Source organism: Catharus ustulatus, chromosome 7, assembly GCF_009819885.2.
Source record: "Catharus ustulatus isolate bCatUst1 chromosome 7, bCatUst1.pri.v2, whole genome shotgun sequence".
NCBI lineage: Eukaryota > Metazoa > Chordata > Aves > Passeriformes > Turdidae > Catharus > Catharus ustulatus.
In genome coordinates, this window is record NC_046227.1 from 23,474,168 (window position 1) to 23,487,662 (window position 13,495).

Genomic DNA, 13,495 nt, shown 5'->3' on the forward strand with positions numbered 1-13,495 from the left:
CCCCAACCCTGCCTGGGGGTGCTGGGGACTCAGAGGGAGGATGCCATGGTCCATGCCAGCTGACCCCACTGGATGGGCACCCAAATGGGCTGGTGGCTCTGGGCTGGGGATGGTGGCACTGGTATTACCTCTGGGTGAGGCTGACAGTGCCATCCATCCTGCTGCCTGGTCACTGACAGCATGTGCCTGTCTGTGTAAGAGGCTGGGTTTTGGGGTGCAGCCCTTCTCAGAGCAGACCAACAGGTATCTGTGCCCCAGTGCCTGGAGCGGGGTGCCCTTTGCCAGGGTGAGTGCTGCTGCATGTGGGTGCCGTGCACCACAGCCAGACGCTGCCAGCTGCATGCACACAGGCTGAGCACCTCTGCCGATGCCCATCCGGGGGCGGATCTTGCTGGCAGGAGACAGTGGAACTGAGAATGCCCAGTGGTGTCTGTCTGTCCAGCTCCTGCGCCGGCAGAGGGGGACCCTACAGCAACCCAGGTTCTCCGAGGAGCTGGAGGTGGGCATGGTGCCCATCACTGTGCTGCCGGGGCAGGGGAGGCTTCATGTTCTCAATCCCTGGGGAGGCGTGTATGCCAGCTATCTCTGGGGCTGGCATCCTGGGCAGGAAGAGGCTGGCATGCCCCAGGCAGGCAGCGTAGGCTGGGACATGCCTATTCCCGTGCCCATTGCCTGTGCCCAGCTGGGCAGGGAGGGAGAGAGGGGTGCTGTGCCAGGTGCTGGGCACACGTTTGGCTTTGCAGGGTGCCATGGTAGGGGTGGCAGTACAGGGCAGACGCTGGCAGCAGCCCTGGCATCGAGCCCTGGCTGGGCTCTTGGGGGAAGGGGGGCCGTGGGGTACCCTGGGGCTCGAGCAGGCTGAGTGAGGGTGGCTGGGAGGCTTCGTGGAGCTGTGCCAGCCCCACGACCCTGTGTCAACTCTGGCCATGCCAGGGCCCTGTGTCACCCAGGGCAGCCTGTGCCAAAGATGCCAGGCTGAGGCCAGAGAGGGTGGCCTTGCCGAGTACTGTGGGGAGAGCTGGAAGGGGCGTGAGGGGATGCCTGTAGTACGGCAGGCGGTGGCAGGGAGCATCTGCCAGTGGTTTCCAGGCAGGAGGGAGTGTCAGGAAATGTGTGTGTCTGGGTGTGAGCCCGGTGGGGATTCTCTGATGTCTGATAGGGGGTTGTACACCAGGAGCGGGTTCATACCAGGCTCCCAGCATCTGGACAGACTGTGCGCAGGGGCAGCCCATGGCTCGCTCTCGCGGCCGGCTGCATTTCATTAGCCTCCATCACCCTTCCCACGCTCGCTGGAAGCTGGAGCCCCCTCGGTGAGGCCAGCTAGCCGAGGGGTTTGCTGCTGGGGGAGCATGCATGGGGCCAGGGCCAGGGGCCTTCCGCAGAGCTCCTTTGGGCCAGCGCCCAGGGAGGGGCTCCTCCGGTCGGGCAAATGGCCAGCTGACTCACACGCCGGCTTGTTGCTGTAGGGTCTCTGGGGAGGGTGCATGTGGGGAGGGGGCTTGGCATGGAGCAAAAATGGCCTCTTGTATACCTGAAGTCCCTCATGTTTAACCCCTGCACCTCCAGGATACTTTGGAGAGGGAAGATGGACTCACACCCAAAGTGCACCCTGCAGTGCTTCCTCTTCCTGCCCTGGATATACTGCCAGGGTCCTGGTGTCCCCTGTCTCCGGTGTCTCCTGGCCCTGCAGTCTGCCCCACCATGCTATTGGCAGTGTCTGCTCTTTGGTCCCCATATTTACCTCCCTGGATTTGCTCCACCTCTTTGTTCTGCTCCTTAGCATGGCCAGCTCCCAGCCAGCTGCATTGTGGCCCAGCTGGGGGAAAACCCCCACTTAAAATCTCAAATGGACCGGGTATAGGGGAGGGGGAGCAGATGGGGGTGTGGGTGGGATGTAAAGAGTTGTACTGCTGGTACTCAGTGTGGGGTGCCAGAGGGTACTATAGGTGTGATGGGGATAAGGGGAGCGGGGCATTGGAGTGCATGTGGGGACACCCGGGAGCTTTTGGGTTGCTAGTGAGTGCTCCCTCTATGAGAAGGCACTGAGCAGGCAGAGCTGTAGCAGGGAGGGCAGGACCTGTGCCCTGGCAGTGACCTGCATACCTCAAGTTTCCATCCTCCCTGAAAGGCAGTGGGGGAACAGTGGTGAAACCCTCTGCCCTGTGCTGGTGATGATGCTGGTGGGATGCCCAGTGCCCGTGGGTGGCTGTGGAGGGGCCAGGGCAGCTGCACACTCATCAGCTGGGAAGCAGAACACTGTTCCCATGCCCATGTAAGGCCCTTCTTGCTCCCTGTGCCTCTGCTCAGGGATTTTTCCTTGCTTAGCAAACCTCCCTCCCTCTTTCCGAGAAGGACGGTTGGATGGATGGACACTGGTATGTATGTGACACACACAGCCTGCCCCCTCCCTCCTTCCCTGCACCAAAACCGCCTGCCCAGGGCTGCGGGGGTGTATCCTCCCTTGAAAATTAGGGAAACTGAGTCACTGAGCCCTGCCTGGGGACAGCAGGAGGCAGGGAACACAGTGTGGGGTGCAACACTTCTGTGTCTGTGTTCAGGCGTGGGTGAGCCTGTGTCATGGGTGGCATGTGCTGGTATTGGCACAGCCAGGATCTCGTGGTGATGACCGAGGATGCTCCGAGCAGTGCCGCCACGCAGGCGTGTCCCAAATCAAGGGATATCCTAGGAGTGTCCCCGTCCTCCGGGATGCCTTCACCCTGACTGTGGCTGGATTTTGCCATGATGCTGGTTGCAGAAGCTGAGAAAAGATGGGAGACTATGCTGCTTCCCATAGTGGGAGCTGGCCCCATGATGGATGGTTTGGCTGGGGGACAGGGAACGCTGTGGTGTTTGGCTGCCGAATCAGCTGGCGATTGCTGGTGCTTGGTTCTGGGAAATGGCGCTTGTGCCAGCCCCTGGGCCTGGCAAGGCTCCAGCCTGCCCTGCTCGCCCCTGCCACACAGGGGCCCACCAGTGCTGGGGGAGTGGGGGTGCTGGGCTGTGCCAAGAGGGGAAACTGAGGCACATCACATAGCATGGGGCCAAGGGGTCTAGGGGTTGTCTCCCCAGTGTCTCTTTCTGGGGAGCTGAAATTGTCCACTGGAGCCATGCCAGGCTGCTGGGCCACGTGCATGTGTGCCTGTGTATGTGAGCATGTGTGTGTGTGTGTGACCGTGTGTGGTCACAGAGTGCATGTGTGTGTGTGTGTGACCGTGTGTGGTCACAGAGTGCATGAGCTGCAGGGAAGTGCATGTGTGTGCAGGAGCGTCCATCTGTGTGCGCGAGCACGCTCTCACACAGGCGGGTGGTCACATGCATGCGCTCCCAGTTCACTGCCATCCATCCCACTGGCCTCATGCCAGGCCTGGGTTGTTTTTCAAGTGCCCCCTGCGATGGGACTCCGGGGGCAGGTTTGTCCATCATTAAACCAGGCTGGAGCAGGGCCAGGGCTGGGCAGCGAGGCATGTCCCGGCCAGAGCAATCGCTCCCAGTGCCTGTGGCATTGATGGGCCCTTGGAAAGCTGTAGGACCCGTGGCACGGTGTGGTGGTGGTGCTGGTGGTGAGGGGATGTGCCAGCCCTCAGCTGGTGTGGGGATACCCCCTGCTTGTAAAGCAGGTCAGAACTAAGAAGGGAAACTGAGGCAAGGAGTGGTTCAACACTTCCGGGAAGGTTTGACTCCGGGTGATCAGCACCCTCCAGTTGTGCCATGGCCAGGGGCCCAGGCAGAGCTGGGGGGTATGGCCAGGCTGTGGATTGCAGGTTCCTGGTGGCTGTGCCAGGAACAGGGGCTGCAGGGAGGGGACATCCATGTCCCAGCTGCGTTTGGCCCTTGCTGTGGAACTTGTGGCTGTCTGGTCCTTGCTCCCTGCCCCAGCCACTCTGCTTCCTCCCCATGCTGTCAGGGGATGACGTACGGGTCACACGGGAGCTGCCCGTCAGGTCCTTGTCCCCAGTGCCCCCGTTCAAAGCCACCGCCCCGTGCTTTGGCACAGGTAATTAGCAACACCCCATGTCTTCCACAACAGAGTGGGCGGGGCGGGGGTGGGAAATAGTGCGGGAGTATGTCCTTGACCCTGGCATGGTCCCAGCTGGGGTGGAAGATGGGGCCCCGGTGCTGTGCCAGGTCGTATTTGTGCAGCAGGTCCTAGAGGGGGTTTTGGTTTTTTTTCCTTGCCTCTTTCCTTTTTCCCCTTCTTTACGTCACTGCCCAAATATTCGGCCTCTCAGCTCCAGTGGGGGGCCGGCTCGGCTGCTTGGAGGACTTGGGGCCCTTCTCTGCACCCTCGGGGTGCTGCACAGAGAGGATGGGCAGGAAGGAGGGGATGCTGAGACTGCCCATGCTCATTGCACTGGTGACCACTGGCCAGGACTGGCCTGGGAGGTGTCAGATGAGGCAGCAGGGACCACCAGCCCCCCTCCTTAGTAGCTCACAGGGCTGCATCCCTCTTCCCAGAGCCCTGTCATGGTGGGAAGCAGGGTCCAGACTTCCTCATTTCCCACTGATTTTCTCCCTTCCCAGACCACTTTGCATCTCTCACAGCCACTCCTCCTGAGACCTGCCCTGGGAAGGGTGCTGGGTTCCTGGGGACTCCCAGGACCCTCCGAGAGATGGCAGTGATCCCAAAACAGCTGAAAGTTCTGGCTCAAGAGGGCTTTACAGACGCTGCACTGGGACTTGTCTCCCGTGTGCTTTAGTCTCTGGAGATAAATCACACCTGAATGCCTGGTCCCCAGGTCTCCTTTCTTCCACTGACATCTGGGGTAATGATGCTCAAGGGTGTTTGTTTTGGGTCACAGAGGAGCTGTTTCATGGCAGGGGGGGTTTGTGTGGTGGGCTGGGAGTCACTGGAGCCACTTTGCAGACTGCTGGACTTGCTCCACTGGCACTTTGACCCTATGGCTCTGAGAGATACTTTGGCAGCTGTAGTTCAAGGATGTTGTCAGGGCTTCTCGGGCTGTGTCCTGTGAAAGGGACACGTCATGTCCCCAGGGGATGGTTCCTGTCACTGCCCCTGGGACCAGGACAGGGACATGCTATCAGTGCTCTTCGTTCACCCACTCATTTCCATCCCTTTCAGTTGCTGATACTTTCCCATCTGGCCCCCGCTCTTCCTCTGCTGATATTTCCCAGAGCCTGGGAGCCATCCTGTGGCCTCCTTCTGAAGGGTTTGGGCTCTGGGGCCTGTGCAGGGGTCTGTGCTGGAGCTGGGCTGGGGTCCATGCTGTGCTCTGCTGGTGCAGGATGTTCATTTCCCGTCCATCCTTGTTGCAGCACTCTCATCTTTCTGGGATGCCTGGTTTTTGTGGGCTGTGGTGATGGTGGGACTTGTTTAGGGGTGTCAATGGATCCTGGCCATGGGGTTTTGTCCCTAGAGTGGTGGATGTTGGGATCTGACCCTGTGCTGTTGGGTGCTGGCGAGGGCAGAAGGGCTGGCTGGTTCTTGCTTGGGAGTAGTGTGAGGAGATGCCCTCCAGAGGTGTTTGGATCTGGCGCTTTGTCCTTGGCAACAGGAAGGGTCCACAGTGCCTTTTGGTGCTCCCATCATATGGCACTGTTGGGTTGCTGTGGAAACTGAGGCAGGGAGGGACTGGAAAAGACCTCCTTGAACTGGAGTGTACTCACAGGGGTGGTGTCCCTTAGGGGGACCTGGAGGTGGACAGTGGGAGAACCCCTTCCCACAGATCCCTCCCTGGTGACTTTTGAAGGGGTGGTGAGGTAGGAGGGGTGTCGGGGTCCTGCACCGCTCCAGCAGAGCCAGTTCCAGCCTTTTGGCTGAGCCCACGGCTTCAGGACGGAAATGCAAACAGGAACGGGGAGGCGTTGGGTGAGAAAATGTCAACAGCACTGGGCCGGGTGCCTGGCTCACTGCCTCCCTGGCCAGCTTGCCACTCTCTGGGCTGCTGCTGGTGGGCTTCCCCTCTTGTCTGGGGTCTCCTGCCACTGAGTGCTTGCTTGTACAGCAGGGCTGGGGCTGGGTTGCCCCAGGGGCAGCAAGTGAGACCAGGGCTCCATCCATGGACATGCAGTCCCCTGAGGAGGAGGAGAAGGAAGGAGGAGGAAGGGAGACAGGAGGAAGGCCAGGGGGATGCTGGGCACACTCCAAGTTTGGGACAGGCAAGCTGGGACTGGCATGACTTTATGTGCTATGGGACAGACGGGGCTTTTCCAGCATTTTGGCTTTGATTTTTAGTTGAGAGACGGGCTGATAAATCTTCACATCCTCCCCAGCGCTGGGGGTGTGGGATCCCCAAGGACCATCAGTTGGGCACTTGGTCCCGCGCATGGCAGGGGGGCACCAGGCTGTGCCAGGGGGTGCCAGGCAGGCCCCAAGCAGGGCCCCACACTCCGGTCCCTGCCACCCCCCCGCCAAGGGCACAGGGACGCCGGTGGCGTCACGCGGGGCGATAAGGCCCCGACCCCGCTGCACCCCGCCGCCCGCCGCGGCCCCTCGCTCCGGGGCCAGGAGCTTTGAAGGGGGACGTGGCGGAGGTGTGCAGGGGGTAATTTTTTTTTTTTTTGGGGGGGGGGGTCTGCCCACCTGCCGGCACCCCTACCGCAGGGCCAGCTGCTCGAGTCAGGCTCCCGGTTGCCTTTAAGGGCGTTTTTGGGGGAGGCGAGGGGAGCGGAGCGGGGCCGGACTTGGAGCGCGCCGTGCAGCTGGGGAGAGGGAAGAGGAGAAGAAAGAGGGAGAAGAAGCGAGAGAAGGGAGGGGAGCGGTGGAAAAAGTCGACCGGGACCCCATTCCTCCCCAGGGCCGGGGCCGGCGCCCCCGGGGTCCCCAGCCCCCGGCCGCCCCGGGGGTGCGGAGGGGAGCGGGGAGCCGGCGGGACCTCCCTGCGCCCCTCCATCGCCGGGGTCCCGCTTCTGGGGAGCGAAACCCTTCGGCTCTCCCCCTCCTTCCCTCCCCTCCCTCCTCCCTCCCTCCTTCCTTCCTTCCTTCTCCAGGCTTGGCCCGGGGAGGGAGGGGGGCTCTGCCTGCAGTCTGCCTTCACGCCTGCCCGCCCGGGCGACGCCGGGCTCCCGCCTGCCCCCCGCGGCCCCTCCGGCCGCCCCCCGCGCCCCCCGGGCCAGGTGAGGCTGCGCTGCCGTCCCTCTCGGATGTAGGCAGGCGAGACCCCGGATGGATTTCGGGAGCGTCATGAACCAGGTACGGGCGGGCGGTGAGGGCGCAGGGGTCCCCAGCCCCCGGGACGGGGGGGTGCTGGAGGGGGTGTCACCTCTCCAGGGGGCGGGGGCCACGCGTGGTACCCGAGCGGTGATGGGGTGGTGCGTGGAGGGGGGCTGCTGCCCCCCGTGTTGGGGGGTCCGCAGCTGTCTGTCACCAGAGGGGGTCTCGGGGTGCGGGGGGGCTTGAAGAGGGCGATGCGGTGCTCGCAGGGAGGAGGACATGGGCAGGGGGTGAGGGCCGGTTTGCTGCCGTCAGGGACCTCTGAGCGGCTCCGGGGGCCGTGCCCCCTGTGCCCCTCCCCGTGCCAGGACCGGCGACTCTCAGGGTGTCCCGGAGGGGGACACACAGGCGCTGGGGTTTGCGTGTTCCCCCCCGCTGCCGAAGTGCGTAGGGACACGTCCCCGTGGAGCGAGCACTGCGCGGGAAAGCGGGGTCCGCCCCCGGCACCCCGCTCCCGCCCCGCAGCCGGGAGGGCGATGCCGAGCGCCTGTCACCCCCGCGGGGAGGACACACTGGGGGGCTGCCCCTCGGCCGGGACACCCCGGCAGCCCACGGGTTAACCCCGCTGCTCGGCGGGACCGTCAATGGTTAAACTGCGGGTTAATGAGTGGCGAGGCAGCCCCGGCGGGTGCCAGCCCCCCCCGCCGCCCCCCGGGCAGGGATCCCCGGCCCCTCGGCGCCGCCGGGCCCGCAGAGGGTTAACTCCGTCAGGGCAGGTCCCGGCGCAGATGTTTTTGGGCTGTGCTTCTGCGAGAGGAAACGACCGAGCGAGGGAGGCATCAGCCCGCTTGAGTTTAAGGGGAAAACAAGGAAAAAAAGAGAAGTGCTCCGTTCCCGGGCGCCTGAGCCCGCTCGGCGCTGGCGTCAGCCTTGGTGCGGGAGCGGTGACCCCAATGCGTGGTGCTGGGGGACAGCTGGCAGGGACAGTGGGGTGACAGTGGCTGCGCCCCCTGGGTGCTCATGGCACTTGAGTCTGGGGGGCAGCCAGGCAGGCACGTCTTGTCCCTATGGCGTGATGGCATTGGGAAAACAATGTGTGACCTGTCCGGAGTCTGAAGCCACCCCCAGGGGAAGTGTATCAGTAGAAAACGAGCCTCCAGCCCTCACCCGCTCTAACGAAGCCTCTTCTTAATGATCCAGGTGGCCCCGGGCAAGGTCCTGGGCCTTGGAGCTGTGCTCCCCCACATGCCCTTTTGGGGTCCAAAGCTGGGAAGCCCATTTGCTCCTGGCCTTGGCCACCCTTCTTCTTGCTTTGCCACTATCTGGTCCCTGGCCTTGTGCAGCCCCTCCCGGGTATCTGGTCACAGTGCCAGCAGACCCTGATCAGCGTTGGAACTTCCTGATGGGTTTTGGGACACAAGACAGAAGAGCAGTCCCTCAGCACAGCTGCTGGGAAGGGGAGAGCACCTTTGTCTCCACTTCTCCCTCCTATTCCCTCACCTCCTCAGAACTACAGATGGGGGAGGGACACCAGTTTTGGAGGTGCTGCTCAGCATTTCAGTTTCACTGTAGTTTTCAGCTCTGTCCTGCAAGGTGAGGACAAAGCACTGACTCCATCTGCCTTGGGCCTTTCCCTCACAAGTAGAACCCCTGGGCTCAGTACTGGGGGGTTAGGACCCCTCGGGGCAGCCAGGGCTTATTTTGGCACCGAGCACCCCTCGAGGTGGATCCCAGACCCATGGGCACTGGCAGATGCTGCTGATGCTGGGAAGCGTCCCAAAGTGTGCAGCGGGGTCTGGGTGCACAGAAAGGGGTTTGCCTGATGCTCTGCCAGAATGGATCTGTGGGAAGGATCCTGCACTGGGCTCAGGGTGGGGCACAGGCTGCTGACAGGCTGGTGTGCTGACCAGTGCCACGGGAGTGCCCGTGCTCCAGGCAGTCCCATGCCAGAATCCCTTTGTTGATCAATCCCATGTGAGAATCCGTGTGCTGGCCAATCCTGTGTGGGAATCGCTGCTCTGACCAATCCTGCAGGAGAGTCAGTGCTCTGACCAATCGCCTGTCAGAATCCCTGGATTGACCAGTCCTATGGGACAATCTGGGGAGTGATTAATCCCATCTAAGAATCCATGTGCTGGCCAATCCTGTGTGAAAATCCATGCATTTACTAATCTCAGATTAGGATCCATGCACAGACCCAGATGAGAATCCAGCTGCTGCACAGTTTCATGTGAGAATCTGTGCACTGACCAATCCAATGTCAGAACTGGTTCATGGACCACTCCTGAAATCCCCTGCAGCAGAAATCTGTCCCAGCCAGTCCTGATGTGACTCTGTTCTCCGCCTATCCCTGGTGCAGAAGCTGCTCCCTGGCCAATCCTGGAGTCTGGTTTGGCTCTGGGGAGTTGGTGAGGGGATCCTGGTATTTTTCCTTGGGGAAGGCTGGTTCAGCAGGAGGCAGTGGCCCCATACTGCCCCTTAGGCTGGCTGTGGGGTCCCTATGGAGCTGGGTTGGGGGGTGTCCCCTCTCTGGGGTGGCAGCACATGTGTGTGGTGCTGGTGGCAGAGCAGAGCAGGGCAAAGCAGGGCAGGGCTGGGGCTGTGGGGCCAGAGCCAAGCAGGCGCGTGCTGGCCCGTGGGGCTGGATCCAGACCTGCTGCCTCCAGATGTTGCCTTTTTAGGCACTGGAGCACAGCATATCCCTGCCTGTGGCCGGCCCCGTGCCGAGCCAGCGCCTGCAAGCAAAGTAGGGACAGTCCCTGTCCTGGTCATGTGGAGGCAGCTCTGTCCCCCTCCTGACCCCCAAAAACACTCTTCTCCCCCCAAACCGGGTCGGGGATGCTACCTCCTCTCCCTTCCCCTCATCTGCACTTGGCAGCACTGAGGCTAATTGCTGAAACTGCCCCGGAGCCGGGACCTGCCCTTATTTGGGTTGAAACCAGGGCTATTTTGGTGCAACTGCCTCCATTGCAACCCCTTAAAGGTTGTCTGTACATTGTTTTTCCTGTCCTGTCCCATATCCCTGTGCCAGGGCTGCTGGCCAGACCAGCCATGAGCTGCTGGGGATCATCATCCTCGCAGTGCACTGTGTGTCCCAGGACGTCCCAGGTGCAGTGGTGGCCCCAATGGGCACTGTGGGGTGGAATGGCTGGTGTCCCCTGTGGCATTTCATCCCTGATTTACAGGGCTGTGTGTACTGGGTAACCTCTGTCCTGGTCCTGCTGCCGCCTTCCTGGCGGGGATGGGCCACAGGGCGGCTCCTCCTCAACATACCAAGGGAGAGACAGAGGAGATAGCGTTTGTCCCAGCTTGGGACATCCCTGAGTGGCTCTTTGCCCTGTGGTACTCTCCCTGCTGCCCCCAGCATCTCCTGGGCAATGCAGGGGCCGGGTGGACTTGATGGCCTCTGCCCTGGCATGGATGCTGTCCAGGCATCCAGGCACGGAGGAGATGGCACAGGGACAGTCCCTGATCCAGCTGCAGGGCGGGCTAGGGATGCTTGGAGGGAAGCCTGGGAGCAGTGAGACCTCCGTGCCCCAGCATCAGCCCAGTCTGACTCACCCTGAGCCGCTGGCCAAGCCGCTCCCCTGCCCTTCGGCGCATCTGCCAGTTACCCCCACCCGATGGAAGAAGTCCCAAAAGCAGCACTCCTGGACACTGGTGGGGGCAGAGAGGGGCTGTGTGGTGCACAGGGTGCTGTCCCCTCCCTGGGGTCCCCATGCCAGAGGTCTGGGGTTCTGTTTGGCTGCCCTGTGCCTCACACACCGGGGCTGTGCAGGGCAGGGTGGAGCTGGAGTCGGGCGGGGGGAGCGGGTGTGCATGGAAACATGCCGTCCTCCCGCCGGGGACATGTTGCATAAACAGGAGTTTTGCCAGAGCTGCAAAAAATGTGAGGGCAGGAGCAGCCAGCACGTGGTATGGGCAGAGGGTACCTGACCCTGTGCAGGACAGGGGGATGCTCAGAGGAAAGACACCATAGTCCCTTATGCCTGGCAGGGGAGAAGGATGCTGCAGCTGGAATGGGAAGCAGGGGTGCTGGAGGGGGAAAAACCTTCTCCAACACCCCCAGTTTAGTGATCCTAACCTGTCCCCTAAAAGTGTCTTCTGCTGTGGGATGCCCAATGGCAACTCACACTTGGTCTCACAGTGTGGCTAAGAGAGGACTTGGCAGGGCTTGGGGCTGTGGCTAGGCTGGAGGGACTGGCCAGTAGGGGAAGGGCTCTGGGAATGTCTGGGGAAGTTTCTGTGGCTATTCCTGGGATCCCCTTTGCTTAAGGCAGGGTCTCGTGGGGTGTGTGGGGAAGTGATTCGCAGCTTGAGATGAACTTGCTTGGGAGGAAGTGGTCCCTTATGGGATGATGTGAGACCCCATGGGGTGGGGTCACACGGGCTGAGCTGGTGTTTATGCTGCCTAAGCATTGTCCTGTGGGACACCAATGTGGCCACTGAGTCACATTCTTCTTTGACAACTGCATTTCCAGACCACAGGATGGCTTGGGCAGGGGAACCACTTCCAGGACTGGAGTGAGTAGGGTGCCTTGATTCCCTTTCTTGGGGTCCACATTCCTTCTGAATAGTGGTGGCATGAAGCTGGTTTGTTTTGGGAGGGTCCAGGATGTCAGTGTTCCTTTTGACAGCATGTCTCCAGCTCCAACCACACCAGCATCTCAGTGCCTGGCCATGGGAAGCATCTCTGCTGTGTGGGGGTCTGTGTGAGGGCTAGGGTGGCTGGTGCTGCATCTGCTCCTGGCATAGCAAGGGTCAGCACCAGCCCGGATATCGTCCAGCTCCGGAATGTTTATCGGAGCTCCTGGGGAAGGGAAAAACAAAAACCGCCACCCAAAGGAAGGGATATGCGTCAGAGATGGGCCTGGATCACCCACCGGCAGCTGGACGGGCCATGCTGTGGGCTGTGGGCCAGTGCTTGCCCGGCTCCAGCAGCCCAGCTGGGGAGACCCCAGCGTGCCCAGTACTGCACTGATCCAGCCTGTTCCTGAACCGCAGGGCCCCTCCATGGAGGTTTGTTTTCCCCCAGCCCTGCTGGCATCTTGCAAGTTGGGGCTACAATCCACGGGGATGCTCCGCTGGAGCAGGACCTGGCAGTGGTCCTGGGCACTTCATGGGTGCAAGGGTTGTTTTACTGAGGGAGGAGGAGGGAGAGGAAGGAAGTGCTGAATGAGGGAGGTGTGAGCAGTGGTTGCAGCGTGGAGAAGGCTCTGAGGTGTCTCATCCCTGGATAGGACGTGGATGTCTGCATTCCTCCAGCCTCGCTCAGTTCTTGTGAAATGGTGCTGAAGTCCTGTCGGGATCTGTGGTGCAGAGGTCAGTCCCTGAGCTGCAGTGGAGGGGTTAGGTGGAAGATGGATCTCATGAGCTACTCTGCGTTATGGCAGAGTGGCCAGGGACTGTCGGGGGTTTGCCAGCCAGGTGTTTATTTCTGGGCTTGGACATGTCAAGGGTGTCGAGTTTCTCTAGGTATAGTGACAGCTGGTGATGAGCGAGGGAGCCCATCATCGCTTTCCAGCGGAAGGCTGCAGGGTGTGCCCAACCCTTTATGAGACATCAGAGACTCCTATCTCTCGTGGCCAGGGGGCCTCGTGTGCTGGGAAACTGATTTTTCTGCTTGGCAAAACTCGGGTCTCAAGGCAGCAGCTCGTGGGATGTGGCTGCTGGGAAGGATGGGGCTGCGACCTGGGGGGCCGAGTGGGCGGGTGGGGGACCATGGGGGGCTGGTGGGGTGGGCGGCAGCCCTGCTGCGCCTCGTTCCTCGCATTCCTGGGCAGGGCTGCCGGGCGGCGGGGTCGGCGGCGGGGGCCAGCCGGCAGGAATGCAAACACCGGTGAGGGGGAGAAGAAAGGCCGCTGTGTCTGCCACGGCACAGCCGAGCCTGGACCAGGGGTGTGCGGGTCCCCCTGCCTTTCCCACCCCTCCCTGCACGGAGGGATGCAGGAATCCCTGAGGACAGAGATGGTGGCTGTTCTGGGGATCGCCGGAGTCCTGTGTGGAGTGATATTCCCTCCGTTCCCCTGGGGCAGGAGGGGTGCTTGCACCTCTAGGTCACGAACTGGACTTCCCTAGGGAGGGGTCCATTGTCTGCGGTGGGGTCTTCCTTCTTCTTCTTGAACTGGGGGCATGTTTGAGCCAAACTTGAGAGAGGGAAACAGCTTTACATTCCTGCAGTCCCTGTAAAACTGCCTTTCTGGGATGCAACAGTTCCATACAGCCTGAGTTGCTGTCTCGTGTGGATGGGAAGAGCGATGTCGGGCGAGCACAAACCCATAGTAGACATCAGAGAATCCTTAAGGACAGGGAAATACGACCACAGGCACCCCAGTTTTTTTTCCCTTTTCCAGCCAGAGGTGAATTTGTAGCCTGCAAACTTCC

General features: G+C 61.5%; 1 protein-coding gene across 12 annotated transcripts in view; it reads left to right on the forward strand.

Moving 5' to 3' along the window:
- TNS1 (tensin 1) overlaps positions 1 to 13,495 on the forward strand; it is a 68,632-nt gene that overhangs the window by 7,922 nt on the left and 47,215 nt on the right. For 2 of the 12 annotated variants that reach the window (XM_033064327.2, XM_033064328.2), the window contains exon 1: positions 7,060 to 7,150. The exons of 7 other annotated variants lie outside the window; for them this stretch is intronic. In XM_033064327.2, the coding sequence (XP_032920218.1) occupies positions 7,124 to 7,150 (27 nt within the window). In that variant the 5' untranslated portion in view covers positions 7,060 to 7,123. Of the gene's footprint in view, positions 1 to 7,059; positions 7,151 to 12,108; positions 12,131 to 12,349; positions 12,434 to 13,495 lie in introns of those variants that run through there. 3 more of the 12 variants (XM_033064331.1, XM_033064329.1, XM_033064330.1) reach the window with 3 other exon arrangements.